Source organism: Mauremys mutica, chromosome 2 (assembly GCF_020497125.1).
Source record: "Mauremys mutica isolate MM-2020 ecotype Southern chromosome 2, ASM2049712v1, whole genome shotgun sequence".
In the NCBI taxonomy this organism is placed as follows: Eukaryota; Metazoa; Chordata; order Testudines; family Geoemydidae; genus Mauremys; species Mauremys mutica.
Window position 1 is genome coordinate 250481703 of NC_059073.1, and position 18657 is coordinate 250500359.

The following is an 18657-nucleotide window of genomic DNA, read 5'->3' on the forward strand; positions in this document are numbered from 1 at the left end:
GGAAATTCTGCTCAAATTCTGCATTGTGCAGTGGTGCAGGATCCCCTCAGGAGTAGCATATTCTCAGTGCCCATCAAAACTCTACACCTGCATGGGCATTCGCAAATCGCCATGAAGCTTTTATGCAGCCTGTTGACACACATCACAGTGCATCACAAGGCTCAGTCAGTGGCAAACAAAGATGATGATGGAATCTTTAGGACAAAGATAAATATTTGCCAAGGTTTTGGCAGTTTGTCTGGAGTCGGCAAAGTGGTCCAGTATAGCTTGGGCTTACTATCTCACATTTGCAAAGTTTATCCTTTTCCTAGCGAGGACAAGGCCTAAATATCTCCCCCCATACCCCGCTGTTGTTGTGGACTTTCCCCTCTGTCTTCCACATGCTCACAAAGGATGCAGTCCTATGATCCCTAGCCAGTTGGGGTATCACTCAAAGTAGGTTGAGTAAAAGTTGTGTGGGAGACATTACCAGTTTTCAGAGGTTTAAGTTTGTCTTAACATAGCTCTTTATTTCTGGTGTTCAAAAATTTAGGTTTAGCTACTCTCCACATTCTGAAAGGATATGAGGTAGTGCTAGGCAACCATAACTCTGTGTTAACTAGGTATTTTTTGTCTGTCTATTTCCCCCTCCTTTTTGAAGCGCACCAGTAGATTGGCAGGAGGGGGCTTCCTGGGCATGCTTTCACCACTTAGGCTACGATCTATACTGTGATACAAGACTCAGGTTCATGGGGCTCAGGCCGTGAATGAATAAATAAGGGAAGAAAGTTTGGGGTAGTTGGACTCTTCAGGGACTCCCTCTGGACACATCTTGTGGTCCCACCGGCAGACAGAAGATTGGCCATCAGAAGACTGACGCTGTGCCACTGGAGAGCCACACCCAACTTCGGTAATTATTGAGGGTTGGGGTGTTTTACTAATCTGTTGCGGATGTGTGCAAGTGCTTGAGACTAAGTAAAGTATAGCTTTAAGTCAGAGCACTCTTTTGTTGTACTGTTTGTGCCAGCCATCTATCAGTTGAAGAGCGTGTCTCCCTTGATTTATTTCCTGACCCCACCTTGCACAGAGTAAAGATATCAAGAGGTTTGGGTTGAAAGAACCCTGGGTAACACCAGTAGGGCTGGAGGGGCCCTGGAAGGAGACAAAGTGCTGGTGGAAGGGCTGCAAGGAACACTTCTTCCAGTGGGGGGCAGCAACGGGGAGAGGAGGAGAGTCCCAAAGTCCCAAGCATAGTGGAAAGGAGCTCTGCACATCTGTCTGCAGCTCTGGAGGCTCAGAGAGGTGTGAAGTGGCCCATTCATCTTAACAGTATGTCTAAAATGAATGAGAACACCTCCTGGAGATGAACAGAGCATTCAACAATAGGTCTGAAATGTGTGAACTTCCCCATTGAACTTTTTAGGAGTTCTTTCCTGCCAATCTCAGCTATATGTGCCTCGGGCATGCACAGAGCATGCCTGTTCCCAGCTTCCAGTATAGATCTTGTCTGCCAGGCCTAGGAGTACTTTAAAGGAGCTCAATGAGCCCCTCCCAGCTCAGAACTGATCCATCCTGGCTGCGACTCTTGTGCCAGCCTCTCCAATACCATTTTCAATGTGACATCTAGTCTCGCCCATCAATTGAGCCTCATAACATCATACTGGGCCTCATATCCTGGACACAGTTTTGCCTGCCTAACTGTCCTAGAGTGGGATTTGGGCAGACGGCATTGAGGGAGACTTGTGGGGTGCTGACCATCTTCAAAGTTGAACATACCACTCACACTTCCAAAAGGAGCCCCGGACACCAAGCAAATTGCAAGTTGGTAACACTAAGTGTGCACAGTACACAAAAGTCTCCCTGGGAGAGCAAACAAACTGATGGTCCATGATCAAGGTGCAGTGCTTGTTTCCTCAAGACACTATGGGTACGTCTACACTACGGGACTATTCCAAATTTGCATAAACCGGTTTTGTAAAACAGATTTTATAAAATCGAGTGCGCGCGGCCACACTAAACACATTAAATCGGTGGTGTGCGTCCACGGTTCGAGGCTAGTGTCGATTTCTGGAGCGTTGCACTGTGGGTAGCTATTCCGTAGCTATCCCATAGTTCTGGCAGCCTCCCCCGCCCCTTGGAACTTCCGGGTTGAGATCCCAGTGCCTGATGGGGCAAAAATCAGTGTCGCGGGTGGTTCTGGGTAAATGTCGTCAGTCACTCCTTCCTCTGGGAAAGCAATGGCAGACAAGCATTTCGCGGCTTTTTTCCCTGGATTGCCCTGGCAGATGCCATAGCATGGCAATCATTGAGCCTGTTTTGCCTTTTGTGACTGTCACCGTATGTGTAATAGATGCCACTCACAGAGGCGATTCAGCAGCGCTACACAGAAGCATGCTTTTGCTTTTGTATGATAGCAGAGATGGTTACTAGCCATACTGCACCATCTACCATACCATAAATTGGTAATAAGATGGTCATGGTTACCAGTCCTTTTGCACTGTGCCATTTGCTGCTGTCATAAGTGCCCCTGGCCGATCAGCCAGGGGCGCAAAAGCCAAAATTGGGAATGACTCCCTGAGTCAATCCCTCCTTTTTGGTATCTAAAAATAGAATCAGTCCTGCCTAGAATATGGGCAAGTGTACTAGAGAACCACTGTATCATAGAGCCAGAGAGCACAGCTGCTCTGTGTCAGATCCCACAGAAATTATGAGCTGTATGCTATTCACAGGGGGTGCTCCTGCAACAACCCCACCTGTTGATTCCGTTCTTCCCCCAGCCTTCCTGGGCTACCATAGCATTGCACCCCCACTTGTGTGATGAATTAATAAAGAATGCAGGAATAAGACACAGTGACTTGTTAGTGAGAAATGAGTGGAAGGCAGCTTCCAGCTGCTATGATAGTTGAGACAGGACAGTAAGGAGTGTGGAGAAGAGGAGCCCAGCATCCCTCTGCTAGTCCAGGGGCAATTGAATCTTTTCTTTACACATGAAGGGTGGGGGCTGGATGGAGCTCAGCCCCCTGTTGCTATTATGAGGATGGTTACCAGCCATACTGCACCATCTACAAGGAAAAATTAGGGCCAGGCGCCCTTGATTGACCTCACTGATGCTAGTCGGCATGGTTACCAGCCCTTTTGCACTGCCCCATGTGCCAACAGACTGATGACGAGGACGGGTATCAGTCGTATTGCACCATCAGCCACCCATGGCGGGGGGGGGGGGAAGTGAGGATGTTAGTGTTGACGGCTGCAGCATCGCGTCTATCTGCAGCATTCAGTAAAGATAGGGTGACATGTAAAAGAGTCAAGAGAGGATTGTTTTCCCTTTCACTTCTGGGGGTGGGTGGGGGGGTGCGTAAATTGCCGAGCTATGCCCTGACCCACCGCGGACACGGTGTTTGACCCTAGAAGCATTTGGAGCTCAGCCAAGAATGCAAATGCTTTTCGGAGACTGCAGGAACTGTGGGATAGCTTGAGTCCTCCAGTCCATGAGCGTCCATTTGATTCTTTGGCTTTCCGTTACGCTTGTCACGCAGCAGTGCGCTGAGCCCCTGCTATGGCGTCTGTCTGGAGATTTAAAAAAAATGATTTTGAATTTCGTCTTCTGTAACGGAGCGCTGATAGAACAGATTTGCCTGCCCTTACAGCGATCACGTCCGCATGGTCCATGTGGGAGCTCTTTCTTTATTTTGATTTTTAACTGCATCGCCACACGTGCTGATTGGAGCTCCACGCTGGGCAAACAGGAAATATTCAAAAGTTCGCGGGGCTTTTTCTGTCTACCTGGCCACTGCATCCGAGTTCAGATTGCTGTCCAGAGCGGTCAGTGGTGCACTGTGGGATACCGCCCGGAGGCCAATACCGTCGATCAGCGGCCACACTAACCCTAATCCGATATGGCAATTCCGATACTAGCGCTACTCCTCTCGTTAGGGAGGAGTACAGAAACCGGTTTAAAGAGCCATTAAAATCGATATAAGGTGCCTCCTAGTGTGGACAGTTGTGGCGTTAAATCGGTTTTACGCTCCTAAAACCGATTTAAACGCCTAGTGTAGACCAGGCTTATGTAACTATCATTGCTCAGTGATTGTCCCTCACAAAGGAGTTTCTGAGGAAGCTTGAACAGATGCAAACTCTCTATAACCAGAACTAATACTGGTTTTGTATACAGCTTTTAGCTGGGCTGTATATGATGAAACCCCTTACCCAAATGAAACCAGATGTGCACCACTAACGCTATCCTGGCCTTGATGAGGTACAGAATTTCTCAAAACAGTCGGAATATGCATGTGAATTTTGAAGCAATTTGAATGATCAGCTCTTAAACAGAAAGTTCTGCCCTCAGGGCCAAACTTCCATAAGGACCCCCTTTGCAGCTCCTAACCACAAGCAGAATGCAGGCAGAGAGTGATCTCAGAAGTCTGTTGAGGGTAGGACTTGAACTCTCAGTACCAGGGTGGTGTTTGGGTTTAACAACTCCAGCATGTTGTATGAGCTACCAAGCGACCTGATGTCAGCTATGCCTCACCACAGAGCATATGCCTGAATACATGCACAAATTACTGTCTGTACCCTATCACCCAAGAGAAAGGCAGTTTGTAGAGCTAATGATAGCCTCTACTCTCTTTAAAAATATTGCTTCCCCAAAGTGATAGTGGATGCCGGTCATTAGTTTGGGGTCAATAAACAACATATTTTAGCCATGTGTATGTAAAAAAGAGAAAAAGAACTCAACAATTTTACTGACGAGGTCTTTGGGGGGAAAGATGACACTGTATCCCAAAAACCCCTTGATCAAATAACTCCAGATTTGCAGCACTAGCCCTTACCCAGAGCTTGATACAGCACACCAATTTACAATACATGAACATTATTTTTTCTACATGCTCTAAAATCCACATTTTAAACAGTAACTCATATTTAAGGTTGTGATGAGCTTAATGCTCTTACATAATACCACAATAATAGATGCATTGGAATTAGGCCTTATCTATACTAGACAAGTTGCATCACTTTAAATTTACCAGTATAATTAAAGCAGTACAACCCTCCCTACTGTGGATGCAGTGATAGTGGTATACAGTCATCTTTATACCACTATTGCTGCATCCACACTTGGGCTTTTACTAGTCTATTTCAGTAAAATGCACACTCCTAACCAAAATAGTTATACTTGTAAAACTTTTAAGTGTAGATCAGTTCTCAGACAGTTAGGCCCCAACTCAGCAAAGCACTAAACAACATGCTTAAATCAATCCCTATTCAGCCATGCACTTAAACTTGTATCAGGGCCAAAGCCATCGCTATGTACCCATCAGCCAGTTAATGGCCAATAAGAAAAATATTTATGAAAGTATTCCATATGGTTCAGAACAGCTACCACTCAACATCTGACAATGGCTATTTATTGGTTGTGATTCCCCCGCCCCCCTTAAAATGGAAAATCTAATCATTTTAAAAAAAATGCTAAATGCATATACTCACGCCTCCCAGCATGATCTGCAAAACTCATGTCCACAAGGCATATCCACTGGGTCTTCAAACACAGAAATATTACACATACAAATGTCGCACTGTAGATAAAGAAAAAAATACAGATGAAGGGAAGAAAAACAAACTCTTGTGTGCCATGTGCAGAACTCATGAGAAGTACATAATAAAAATATAAAACCAAATTACTGTAAGAAAACAGTACAAAGTAGGGAAAAATCTTTTATGAATGTATCAAGGAGAAAGTGTTGCTTTATGTTTGAAAAACTGAAAATGGAAAGGTGCATGACTTTCCACAGACCTCCAACAAACATTTAGTAAATATTTTAGGAACCTGTGCAACAAATTTTTTTATTGCCTTCTGGGATCTCCGCCACCTCCAGCCTTTAAGATGTTGAGCCCTCTTAGCTCCCAATAAAGACGACAGTGCACCAGTAAAGTCAATGAGAGTTTTGCCACTGACTTCAATAGCAGTAGCAGGACTTGGTAGATAAGGTCAGTCGTATGTCAATGGAGGTATTCTGCCCTGAAAAGAATCAGGCCCAAGGCAGGGTGGAGCAATTTAAATAATTGATTTAAAGTTATGATTTTAATCACTAGATCTAAAAAAAATGAGGTCGAGGTTTGTAAAACTGATTTGAAAATTTGTACTTTGCATCTTTAGATCAAAATGTATAATGAGCTAAATTATAAAGGCTCTTTCCTTCCTTCCATGTTATTAGTGGTAGGATATGTTATTTGAATTTTATAAAAAGTGCTATCAGAAAAAAACAAAATATTGAAAGTTAAGACCCTGATCTTGAAAACACACAAGGAGATATATGTGTGACTGAATGCACCCTGTAGGTGTGTGGGGCCCTCCCTTGCTGTCAATCTCAGAGGGAGGCCACGCCTCTTTGCTGTCAGGCCCCCATAAGGACAGTCTAAGATAATGGAGAAGTTAGCAGTCTCAGTGCTTGATCCCTCCAGCACTGTGGGAGGGGGTGCAGGCTCCGGGAGGAGGCTCTGGGCTGGGGCAGGGGGTTGGGATGCAGGAGAGGGTTCGGCATGTGAGCTCTGGGAGGAAGTTTGGGTGTGGAAGGTGGCTGAGGGCTGGGGCAGAGGTGTGGGTGCAGAGTCTGGGAGGAAGTTAGGGTACGGGAGGGGGTTCTGACTGGGAGAGGTGGTTCAGGGGCAGGCTCTGGCTGGGTGGTGGTTACTCCAGGCAGCTCCCAGTTGGCGGTGCAGCGGGGCTAAGGCACTACTCCCGGAAGCAACCGCTGTGTCTGGCCCCATGGCTTATAAATTTTGTGTTTGTCTCACATAAGGATGTTAATGAGGCCCAGGATTTGTCTTTTTGTGCATAGATGAGCATTTTAAGTGAGAAACATCTTAATAGAAAATATCTGTATAAAATCTGAAATTCTAACAACAATTGTACTTGTTTCTTTAGTTTCCTAAAAGATCCATTTTAACAACTGAAGACTGTAAAACAGGAAGTAAACTAGCTATATATAATACACACACACACACAATTTAAATCCAGATATAAAACTAATACCACAGATATTAAACTACATCCACCATCATATTTCATAGTGGGCCTGATCTTGCATTCCCATCACAAGCCCCCAATACTAGGAAAAGGAAATATACAATATAACATACATTTGTCACTTAATTTCACATGCAGTTATATTCCAGGAAAAGTATTGCAACAGATATAAAAAAGGATAAACTATAATGCCATATACCTTTTTTGTAGTATTTTAAAAATTAGAGGACAGCTGTGGATTAAGAAAAAGAGTTCTGTCTTCCAAAAGATCATTATTGATTTTAATGAAGGATGCTTTTGTATCTGAAATTTGTGATAGCCTTGTAAACTGCTTAAAGCAGCCCTCACACAGCAAAATTATTTATAATCTTACAGTACAGTAGTAGGCTGACATTTAAAAGGCAAACAAAGGAAACTTTGTTTCTTAATGAAAAATATAAAAAGGGAAGATTCAAAGCATTTAAGTATGTTCAAGGAAATGGATACCATGGAACTGAACATCTAGATAAAAATTCTCCAAAGAAATGCTGAGCTACACACACTTGGTATGATCCTATCTTGTTAAATCAGAAGTCCTACATTATAATGGTGGCAGTCAAGCTGAAAACAGTGTCCCTTGTTCCAGCCACATGCTCAACTTGTGTCATTATAAAGGCAATTGTTAAAATGAATCAGCACAAGGGGCTGGACCAGGCGACCTTTTGTGCTCCCTTCCAACTCTACATTTCTCTGATTCTACACACACTTCAGTGTTTGCTTAAAAGAAAGAAAGACAGAAAGAAAGGCAAAAAGCTCTCATGTCCTTTCCAAGGTTATTTTGCAAAGGTAAATGACAAAATAGTTCTCTTGCACTATGTTGGGGGGGGGGGAGGCTGTGGGGGGAGAGAAACAAGAGAGGGAAATCAGTTCAATTTCCCAATTAATTTCAGTCCTATTTGTAAGGAACTAAAAACATACTTTAAAAACCAACTGCACAATGATTATGGAAGATTTTCTCACAAGTTGCAAAGCATTATATACCAGAACAACTTTTTAATAATATTTAAGACATTACTTTGTGCCTCTAACTATTCACAAAGTAATAGGCAAGGAATCTTTCTTAAGAATAAATCATACCAGAATTGTCTCAATATCTCCAGGTGACAGGCTGATTTCATCAGGGGAGGTCACAGAAGAGCGAGTGGTGCGGGGAGTTCGTGGAGAAGGGAGTGTGTCCCAGGCATTATACCCACTTGGAGGTGGAGTTGGCATTTGAACGCCTGAACGTTGGCAGCAGTTCTCTGGATTAGACATCCATGCTTCAAGTAATTTCTCCCTGTCCCAGTCTTCAATAAATATATAAAGAAAATTATTTAGCTATTATAGGATATGGATTTGTTTGCATTTTATGATTGCATCATTAAAAAGATCTATATTTTACTAATAAAAATTAGAGGTGAGCATATCTTTTGAAATACTGGAGACTGTAGCTCGCAATGTACACTACATTTTACAGTATATATTTTGGGATAACATACAATGTACATTATTTACAGCTAACACCACTGTCAACCATAAACTAAATGGAAAACTTATTCTCACTTTCATATGATAAAAGTTGACCATTCAGTTTAGATCCATTCTATTCTATTTTTTTTTTTAAAAGAACCACATTTTTATTGATTCAAGTGAAGAGTTAAAAGCAAAAGAAGGAAACTTTCAAAACAACTGTTCACAATAGGTATTACGAAAATATATGAAACAAGCTATTATTACAAGTGATAATTTCTTCATGTTATGTCTGATTCTGCATTCGTTGCACACCCAAAACTCTCACTGACTTCACCAAGAATATTTGGGAGCATAAACAATGCGGAACAGCCATTCAGACCCCATTCCTGAAAGCTCTCATACACAGTAGTCCCATCATCTTTGGTGAGACTACTCATGGGATTAGAGTTACTGCTATGGAGAAGTATAATAAATTACTTATGGACACTTACAAAGTCAGTCATTACAGCTATCGAATGTTAACATCTTGGGGTAGATTGACACACTGGGAGAAATTCTGGCCCTGTTGAAATCAATGGGAAAACTCTTGTTGACTTCAGGTATGTCTACACTGGAATAAAAGACCCATGGCATGGCTGTGGCTCGCCTGGGTCAGCTGGCTTGGGCAGTGGGGCTAAAAATTGCAGTGTAGAGGTTGGGCTTGGGTTGGAGGGATAGCTTAGTGGTTTGAGCATTGGCCTGCTATAAACCCAGGGTTGTGAGTTCAATCCTTGAGGGGCCCATTTAGGGATCTGGGGCAAAATCAGTACTTGGTCCTGCTAGTGAAGGCAGGAGGCTGGACTTGATGACCCTTCGGGGTCCCTTCCAGTTCTAGAAGATAGGTATATCTCATTATTATTTTTTTTCTTCCCTCTCATGGGCTCCTCATGAGGTTGGGTTCCAGCCTGAGCCTGAACAGTTATACAGGAATTTTACACAGCCCAAGCCCCGCAAGCCCAAGTCAACTGACCCAGACCAGCTGTGGGTGTTTAACTGCAGTGTAAATGTACCTAGTGGGACCAGGATTTCATCCATTGCTGCTAATTCTCTGTAAGAGGCTATGGATAGACGTAATGCCCCAACAGCAATTCAGGAAAGAACTGCGAGTTAGTGTGCCAATTCCCCATCTACTTCACTCCTTGCTCCAGGCAGGAAATAATCTGCTACTGGCCTATAACAATATCAGATTACTATCTTCCTGCCCTGTGCTGGCTCAGCTCTGCTTGCCAGTACATTTATGTGTAGGGAGAGAGAGAAATGTGGAGCCTGCTTTGTCTCCTATGCACAGACTGGCAACACAGGCCAGCCCACATAGGAAAGTAGTAAGAAGAGGTCTTGTACTCTCTTCCTGCCCTCCAGTGGGGCAGAGGACAAGTGACAATCTTGCTTTTATAATCATAATTCCCCTACGTGTCTCTTCTAACAAGGGGCAGGATATCAGCATATGAAAGTTTCTACCATCTACAAAACTGGAAATTCAGTGTGCAGCGGTTGTCACCATTTTCACTAACTTCTGATTGTATAAAACTGTGCATTTTCTAACGCTGGGAATTGGGGAAATTGTTGCTTAACAGTCTGACTTTCCTATGGTATAGCTGTAAAAAGTTTCACGTTATCTCTTTTGAGACTGTTGTTCAAATAATTCGGTTTTAAGAACTTACAATATGAAGGCTTTTGTCTAAGTATTACATTGAGATAATTTTACTTCCACATATGAAAATTATTCAGCTCAACCTGAAATAGCTGAAGCTTCTGCCATCTACACATTTCTTAAATACAAAAATAAAAATTATTTGAATTTAAAAAGAAATCATTTATCCTTGCTAGGATTTTTTGTAATTCTACAATCAAATATTACTGTGACCCTTCTATGTTTTCACGTGTACAAATATTAAGTTTACAGTTAGTTTTTTATGGTACAAATGAACTACAGTAAAACAAAATGTATACAGAGGTAGGTGAAGTAATAACTTTTATTGTACCAATTTCTGTTGCTGAGAGAGACAAGTTTTTTCAGATCTGCCCCAAGGAAGAGCTCTGTGTAACCTCAAAAGCCTGTCTCCCTCAGCAACAGAAGTGGTCCAATAAAAATATTACCTCACCTACTTTGTCTCTCTAATATCCTGGAAGTAACACAGCTGCTACAACAACAATTTACACATAAATGAATATATAAACAGTTATTAAGATCACAAAGATGGGTTTTTTAAAAAATAGTTTTAAACTGCTTTATTTCAAATCTAAAAGCAAACAAAACATTCAACAATGTTCGTTTGTCAAATTTCTGTGCCACTTTGAATTTAAAAATACCAATATAGTGTAAAGAGCATCTACATACATGGATAGATTCAGACTAAAAGACAAATTTGAACTGACATACTTTACCATATCACTGTGATTTTAAGCCTCAAAAAACCACAAAATTTTCAAACAGTGTCAATTATACAAAAGTTCATTTTATTTGTCAACCATAAGTATCTGATGTTTAGAAACCCCCTAAATTTTTAGTTTTTATGAAGCAGATATATAATAAATAAAACTCCCTAGGTTACTGTAAATAAAAATGGTATGTGTACTATAAGTAAACAAAATATAAGTTTCAGAGTGGTAGCCGTGTTAGTCTGTATCAGCAAAAAGAAAGAGGAGTACTCGTGGCACCTTAGAGACTAACAAATGAATTTGAGCATAAGCTTTCGTGGGCTAAAACCCACTTCATCAGATGCATGCAACCTCCCTGGTCACTTGATTACAGACCTCAAAGTCACAATACTCCAGCAAAAAAACTTCAAAAACAGACTCCAACAAGAAACTGCAGAATTGAATACCATTAGGCTTGACTAAAGACAGAGTGGATGGGTCATTACACAAAGTAAAACCCATTTCCCCATGCTAATTTTTCCCCCTATTGTTACTCACACCTTCTTGTCAACTGTTGGAAATGGGCCATCCTGATTATCACTACAAAAGTTTTTTTTTTCCTGCTGATAATAGCCCACCTTAACTGATTATTCTCATTATAGTTAATATGGCAACCCCTATTTTTTCATGTCCTCTGTGTATATATATATCTTCCTACTGTATTTTCCACTGCATGCATCCGATGAAGTGGGTTTTAGCCCACGAAAGCTTATGCTCAAATACATTTCTAAGGTGCCACAAGTACTCATTCTTTTAACAAAATATAAGGAACTCTATTTACCAATGATCTTATCAAAGTATTCATTTTGCATATCAGTAGGTCAATCACACTGAAATTTGCTTATTGATTTTTAATATAAAAGAAAATGTTATGGAGACAAGTTTGCATAACTTGTCCAAACTGTACAACATTTTAAAGATTTCATTCATTTAATTTCATCTGCTTAAGGTTATGTTACCTGTGTAACATTATTAGACTGCAATAACAAAAAACTGTTACTCTTATTACTAGTATAACATATGCCATTTTACACATTATTTTGTCTTTATTATCTTTTAAACAGGAACTTATTGAACTTGAGATATTGCTAAGAGCTATAAGAAGTCCAATACCGATATTTGTAGTGCCTTTTTAAATTAGTAGTCGGAGCAAAGATATCCCGCTTGATGGATTCCACTATTTTTAGTAAATTATGAGCTGCAGCATAACAAAGTTATTAGCTGAGCTGTACCTCTTTTACCCTGAAATCAATTATTTTAGTGTGAGCTGAATTAGAAATTAGAGTGCTCTACCTTTCATCCTACAAGAATGAAGTTTAAAAAGAGAATCGCATGCATAAATAAAATAAATAAATAAATAGTATAAAGGTTGGTGTGATGGAATCCCCAGGGTGCAGCCTGGGAGTGTGGGACCGATATGCCTCTTGAACTCTCTCCAACCTGGGCTCTCACTAGCAATGCCTCCAGGTGCTGTTATCACTCAGCACAACCGCATGTGGAGACCCCACACCCAGCTAGATTCCATGCATGCTCCCCGAGCCACTCATGAATCACACAGAGAAAGGCACCTGATTCAAATCCCCCACCAGCTCCCACCACTGTACCCCAGGAATATACTGTCTTGCACTGCTCAAGATGGGCAGTACAGACTTATTAATTGGTTCACCACTTCATCAACGAAAGTGGACATACACCAGTCTTTGCAAAACCTGAGCAGATTTACCAAACACTTCAGGCAAACTTACTGGTAAAGATAGACAGCAAAACATATTTATTGACTACAAAAGATAGATTTTAAGTGATATTAAGTGATAGGCAAAAAGACAGAGTTAGTTACTAAAAGAACTAAAATATAAGCATGTAGTCTAAACTCTCAACCCTATTAGGCTAGGCAACAACTAGACTAAGCAGCTTTTCTCACCCCACTGCATATTGCAGTTAATAGTACACAGTTTTTTCACCCCTGAAATATGGGCCAGTCCCCTCAGTTGGAGTCTTCAGAGTATCCTTGTTGCTTGCAGCGAAGGTGGGTGAACTAGAAAGGCCCAGCATGTGGCCACTGTGTCTGTTTTATACCCTCAGTCCATGTGCTTGGAAAACAAGTTCAGGCATGTCTGGGTGCATTCCTGAGTCTCCTGGCAAGGTTGAGCAATTCTCCTGGTGTGGCCTCATGCACGTGAGTTATTGAATTCCTGGCTGGATAATGGTTGTTGATAGGTTGTTTCACACCTTGCCTGGGTGCTGGTTACTTTCCTTGCTGTTGCCTCTGGGGAGCTAATATCTGACTGATTTCCCAATTTACAGCATGTTTTAGTGACAATCATACAACACAATTCTCATAACTTCATATGCATTAATGATACACATATATGGATAGAGAAATTATTTTCAGCAGATCATAACCTTTCCCCTGATACCTTACAAGGCATGCTTTATATTTATATGGAAATGTGGAATATGGGGGTTACAGTATGATCCCCCAAGGTATAGAATGCCACAGCTGATAGGTCCAAACGCGCGCGCGCACACACACACACTAATTTTTTCTTCTCTAGTTGCATTTTTATGTAATAATTTGCTTTCCGTCCCTCTTCCATAAATCTTCTGTGCTCTATTACTGAAAAAACAAACAAAATCCCAATCCCGGCTCTGACGAACAAGCTGTACTAAAATCTATGCTTTTGTGTGAAAGAGGAAATCAAAGTTTGTCAAGTAAATGGATTTCAAGGTCAAGTTTCTAAAAAGGCGAGTAAAATGCATTATTATTAAATATAAGAAAAATACCTTAAGCTCATGTTCTTTGAATTAAGAAAGTTAGAATTAAGCCAGTCTTATTATTATTTTGTCTCTTAAAAAATTAATGGGAAAATATTTGGAATTTGGCAATGCTAATTTATGCAGAGTGGCTTCTGGTTTATAACTTAATTTAAAGATGAACATATTAGTTATGTTACATAATCACACCAATTGTATGTCCTTATTTTTATGTCAAACACATTATTAAGTTTTAAATATGCTTGGTTGAATAATTTCCAATTTATACTGAATAAGCTAAAGGCAAAAGAGCCTGCTTTCTCATGACTTGCAAATTATGTCTGTACTTCTCTTTAGGTAATGTTCAATTGCATTAAGTTACAGCTACACCATGAAGGCAACATCAAGAGAATGACCTTGCAACCCACACTGATTCCTTCTCAAATTTCAGTTACAACTCTCTAGATGGTGGCGGACATGTCTGCACAATTTACATCAACCTCATTGCTTTGAGACTCAGACTTCCAGCATGTAATACATAACACTGCCAATGTTTTGTTCTTAAGATTATCTGTATAGGTTACAGAATTTGCCAGCTGAGAATCTTCAGTCTTAACTAAGTATTCTTAAAATTCAAAATATTATTTTCCTTATATATTAATACCATATAAGAAACAAAGCAAATTAGCTAAATTAAAAATTATTATACAATATCAGTGACTTGTATATGATTAGGTTATCATTTAAACACACTGATAAAGTTAGTCTCTGGTATAATTTTCTATTAAAGGTACACAATCAACTTGAAATCTAGTTAAAACTAAAAACAACAAAAATAGTTTCAGGTTCTACACACCCACTTGTGAGACATTCTGCCAATTTCTGTGGTTTTAAAATCATACTTCCCTATTTTAAATTTTTCAGTTGCTATGCAAGAAACCCACAAAAAATAACTGAAGCCCCTGTAGCAAAGGGATTAACATGCATAACTTTATATTCATTGGGACCACTCATGTGCTTAAAGGGACTACTCACATCCATACAGTGAGCACATGCTTATGTGCTTTACTGGGTCAGAGCCTGAGGCCTCAACCCTGCAATGTGACGTCTGGCAGGCAGACTACAGAAGGCCCAGCTGCCGCCTGATCACCCTCTCCGGGCCAGAGGTTACTCTGCAGCACCCTGCCTCTGTTTCCCACTCTCCCGGACCCCTTAAGAACTGCACACAGGCTTCTCTCTGGTTTACCACCACCCTTACCTGGGGCTGGTTTAATAAGAGAAACAGTTCAAAACCATCTTCAGGGTCCCAAAATAAAGTCCATCATCACAACATGAAAGTTCATACTTAGGTCTGGCATCTTCTATCTCTAAAACACCTCATGCTTCAAGGCATAAACCAACTTCTAAGTATTGGGAGTTAAGTGTTGTACAATTTACTAAAATGTTTAATAAATATCTGGAGGGAGAAAAGAAGACAAAGGCAAACTTTTCCATTTTCAATTGTTCTAACGAAGATACAATTTCTACCGATTAAATTCAGAAAGGTTTTTCCTACTGCATCTCCCTTTAAAAGTATCTGGTATTAGTCACAGTTGGTAACAGGATACTGAAACCACATGGATAACTGATCTGATATGGTAATTCCTATGCTTTTATCTGACTATACAGGGGAAAACAGTGAAATGACTATCCACAAAGTGTTATCAAATGCACAAATCAACAAACTGAATAAACTTTCAGTTATAGTAATCTAAGGTGTTACTTCTAACTAACATAGATAAACAATTTCAGAAAGAATTGTGATTTTGAAGTTGCCCATGTCCATTTCATTTCAATGGAGTTACACCAGAGGTTAATTTGTCCCAGTGTGTCAAACTGGAAACAGTAGCTTTTCAAACAAGGATGAATATAAGAGGAAGTTTCTGGAAGGGCTAATTTAATTGCTATTATTCACATCCATGTTAAACCTATTATAATGAACATATTAGTTTTATGTAACAGAAAAAAGACGGTTTGTTTTTACACACTCATATACACACAACATATTTAGCAGCAAACCACCATTGGTTCGACTAAATAAATATAGGAATGGACTTTTATGAAGGTCAGAACTTCAATATGGGATCAACTGTCTAAGTAGTTCCACTTTTAGGCCTCTATTTTGAAACAATAAAACCTTGTTTCTCCAAACAGCTTTAACTCAAAACTTCTTAAATTATGATCCCCAGTTTCAGTCACTTTCCCATTAACTCCCTTGCCTGAACATTTTTTATATACTGCAGACAGTCTGAATAAATGGGGATATAAAACCATCTTTATGAACTCAGTTAAAATGGAAATGCTACTTCAAAAAGAAGCTGGTTTTATTTTCTTCTACAACATTCAGCGCTAATCTATATTTTGGACAAAAATTTCAATTGCTAAATAGACTAGCTGAGCGGTAGACTTATGTCATGACAAAATACTGTAATAAATTTTTCTTCAAGTGTCCTCTGCATATTCCCACTCTTGGGATGCGCAGAGGGGGAGCAGCCAGGACAATGGAAATTCTGGCAGCAGTGTGTGTTAGGGTGCTCACACACCTCCCTCCCTGCCCGCAGCATATGAACGTGTTCTGAGGGCATAGCTTTGAAAAGTGGTATGGCACTCTTTCTTTGGCACAGGCTATACTTTTTGAAGATGACCACCAGGAGGAAAGTCCACAGGAAAATTTCCAATATGTCATGGAACCGGAAAGTGGCTCATCGCACGATGGCAGTGTGGGAGTAGCTACAGCATTGTCTTCTTTGGCAGAGGCGATCTAAATTTCATGAACTAGTTGATAGAATGGCATAAACTTTAAAATTACCATCAGTAGCTTTCAATGAGGCTATGCATCCAGTTTGATATTTTGGGGTTTACTGCAAAAAGCAGGGTTTTGTTGCCTATGCTAGAAGGTATTTGGAAACCAGCGAAACTCCTATGGTCCAATCCATCATTGTACCAACCAATTTCAAAAAAGGTTGACAAGTTATACCAGATCCCTTATGAAAGATTCTCCTGTTTTCATGTAAACCCTCAGCCAAACTCTGATTATAGCAGTATCACTTCAAAGAGCAAGGTGAAGTCTTCAACCTTCTACCCCTTATGCTATAGAAGAGAAAAAGTTGGGAGTCTAGCTAGAAAAATGTTTTCTTCAGCTTCTTTAAACATGCATGTGGCAAATTATCAAGCAGTGATGGCCAGGTATTAGTTTCAATTGTGAGATAAGAGATGAGTCTTTACCAAAAATCTCCCTGAGGATTACAGAAAGTTGACATCAGCTCTCAACAAACAGGGACAAAACCAGGCTAAGCATGGCCTCAGGGCATCATTTGATGTCCCGGATACCATTTCAAAAGCTGCTGCATCTGCAAGAGCTCTATGTAGGCATGCATGGCTCCGATCATTTCTTTCTGTGGAAAGAGCATCTAAAATAGAAGATCTACCCTTTAAAGGGGATGGACTATTTAATTCAAAAACTTATGAGGTACTGGAAAATCTCCCTATCAACAGAGAACACCTATGCCTGTGCTCAGGCATCACAGGCAATACTACACACCATTTTCTTCTTTGTCTTACTATAAGAAAAGCTCTATATAAGCTCAAAAACTTGTCTCTCTCACCAATAGAAATTGGTCCAATAAAAGATATTACTTCAACCACCTTGTCCCTCTATAATGAGAAGAGGCAGTCAGATTATCAACAGCAACACCAACAGCAAGCATTCTCTCAAACGTAAGAGAGGAAAGAAAACCCAGGATGAGGACAAAGAATTTCTCAGCCCTGGTCTACACTATGGGGTTAGGTCGAATTAGCCGCGTTAGGTCGATTTGAAAATGACTGCGTCCACAAAACCAACTACATTCTGTCAACCTAAAGGGCTCTTAGGCCTGGTCTACTGTCATAAATAGTTAGTTAAGGGTTAAGTTTCCACCTGTAAAGGGTTAACACATAGTACCTGGTGAACACCTGACCTGAGGACCAATCAGGGAAGAGAATTTAAAATTCCTAGGAGGGAACTTTTTCTCTCTGTTCGTGTGTTGTTCTTAGCCCTTTGGAGTTACAAGGGTCCAGATGTTTAATCAAGTCTTCTGCAAGTTTCCATCTTTCTGAACTAATTTCTTCTAGTCAAGATAGTGAGTATTAGAAAGGTACTTTGTGTCCTCATCTAATAATCCTATGTTTGCAATTCTGTGTGTTTGTTATTGATTATTCTTAATTCTGCCTGTATTGTTTGTACTGAGAAGGAGAGAAGATTCTCTCCAGAAATTAGTAAGGTTATACCCTATGAATGTCCAGCTTGGATTCATAGAGATTGTGTATTTTCTTGTTTTTCTTTTAATAAATTCTTTCTATAAAGATTTGATTAAATCCCTTCTACTGTGGATACAGGGGGAGGGAGCTAAGAGACTCTCTCTCGGTGGTGAGACAGGCTTATCTCCGGGCAGAGAAGGGAGGGGGGGAGAAGGGGAGGTTTCTCCCTCTGTGAGTTGATCTGTGTTTCCCCCAGGGAACGTCTTTGGAAAGAGGAGGGGGAAAACAGGGGTGTCCCGGCCCACGTAATTGACTGGGTGGTGGCGGCAAAAAGGAGACCTACCCTAGGATTTTAGGGTGGGGGGGACACATGCTGGTCCTCAACTTGAAACCCCCCAGTTTCAAGTGAGGGTGAGACCATGACATCTTCACTGGGGGGGGTGTGGGGGGGCAGGAGAGAGAGAATCGAGCTAAGATACGCAACTTCAACTACGAGAATAACGTAGCTGAAGCTGACATATCTTAGATCAACTTAGAATCACTTACTTCACCACTCGTGGCCGTGGAAGGTCCGGCTGAGACTATCAGCCAGTTCATTCTGCACTCCTGGGAGGCATGATGCCTGCAGGAGGCTCAAGTACTCCACACAAGTCCCACAGTGCAAGGACTTCCCGGCA

The 18657-nt window shown here is 40.9% G+C and overlaps 1 protein-coding gene across 6 annotated transcripts in view; it reads right to left on the reverse strand.

Annotated features, from left to right (window-relative positions):
* ANKIB1 (ankyrin repeat and IBR domain containing 1) overlaps positions 1-18657 on the reverse strand; it is a 168335-nt gene that overhangs the window by 43738 nt on the left and 105940 nt on the right. For all 6 annotated transcript variants that reach the window (XM_045003430.1, XM_045003432.1, XM_045003433.1 and 3 more), the window contains 2 exons: positions 8120-8328; positions 5464-5552 (listed from right to left, as the gene is read on the reverse strand). In XM_045003430.1, coding sequence (XP_044859365.1) covers positions 5464-5552; positions 8120-8328 — 298 coding nt within the window. The remainder of the gene's footprint in view (positions 1-5463; positions 5553-8119; positions 8329-18657) is intronic.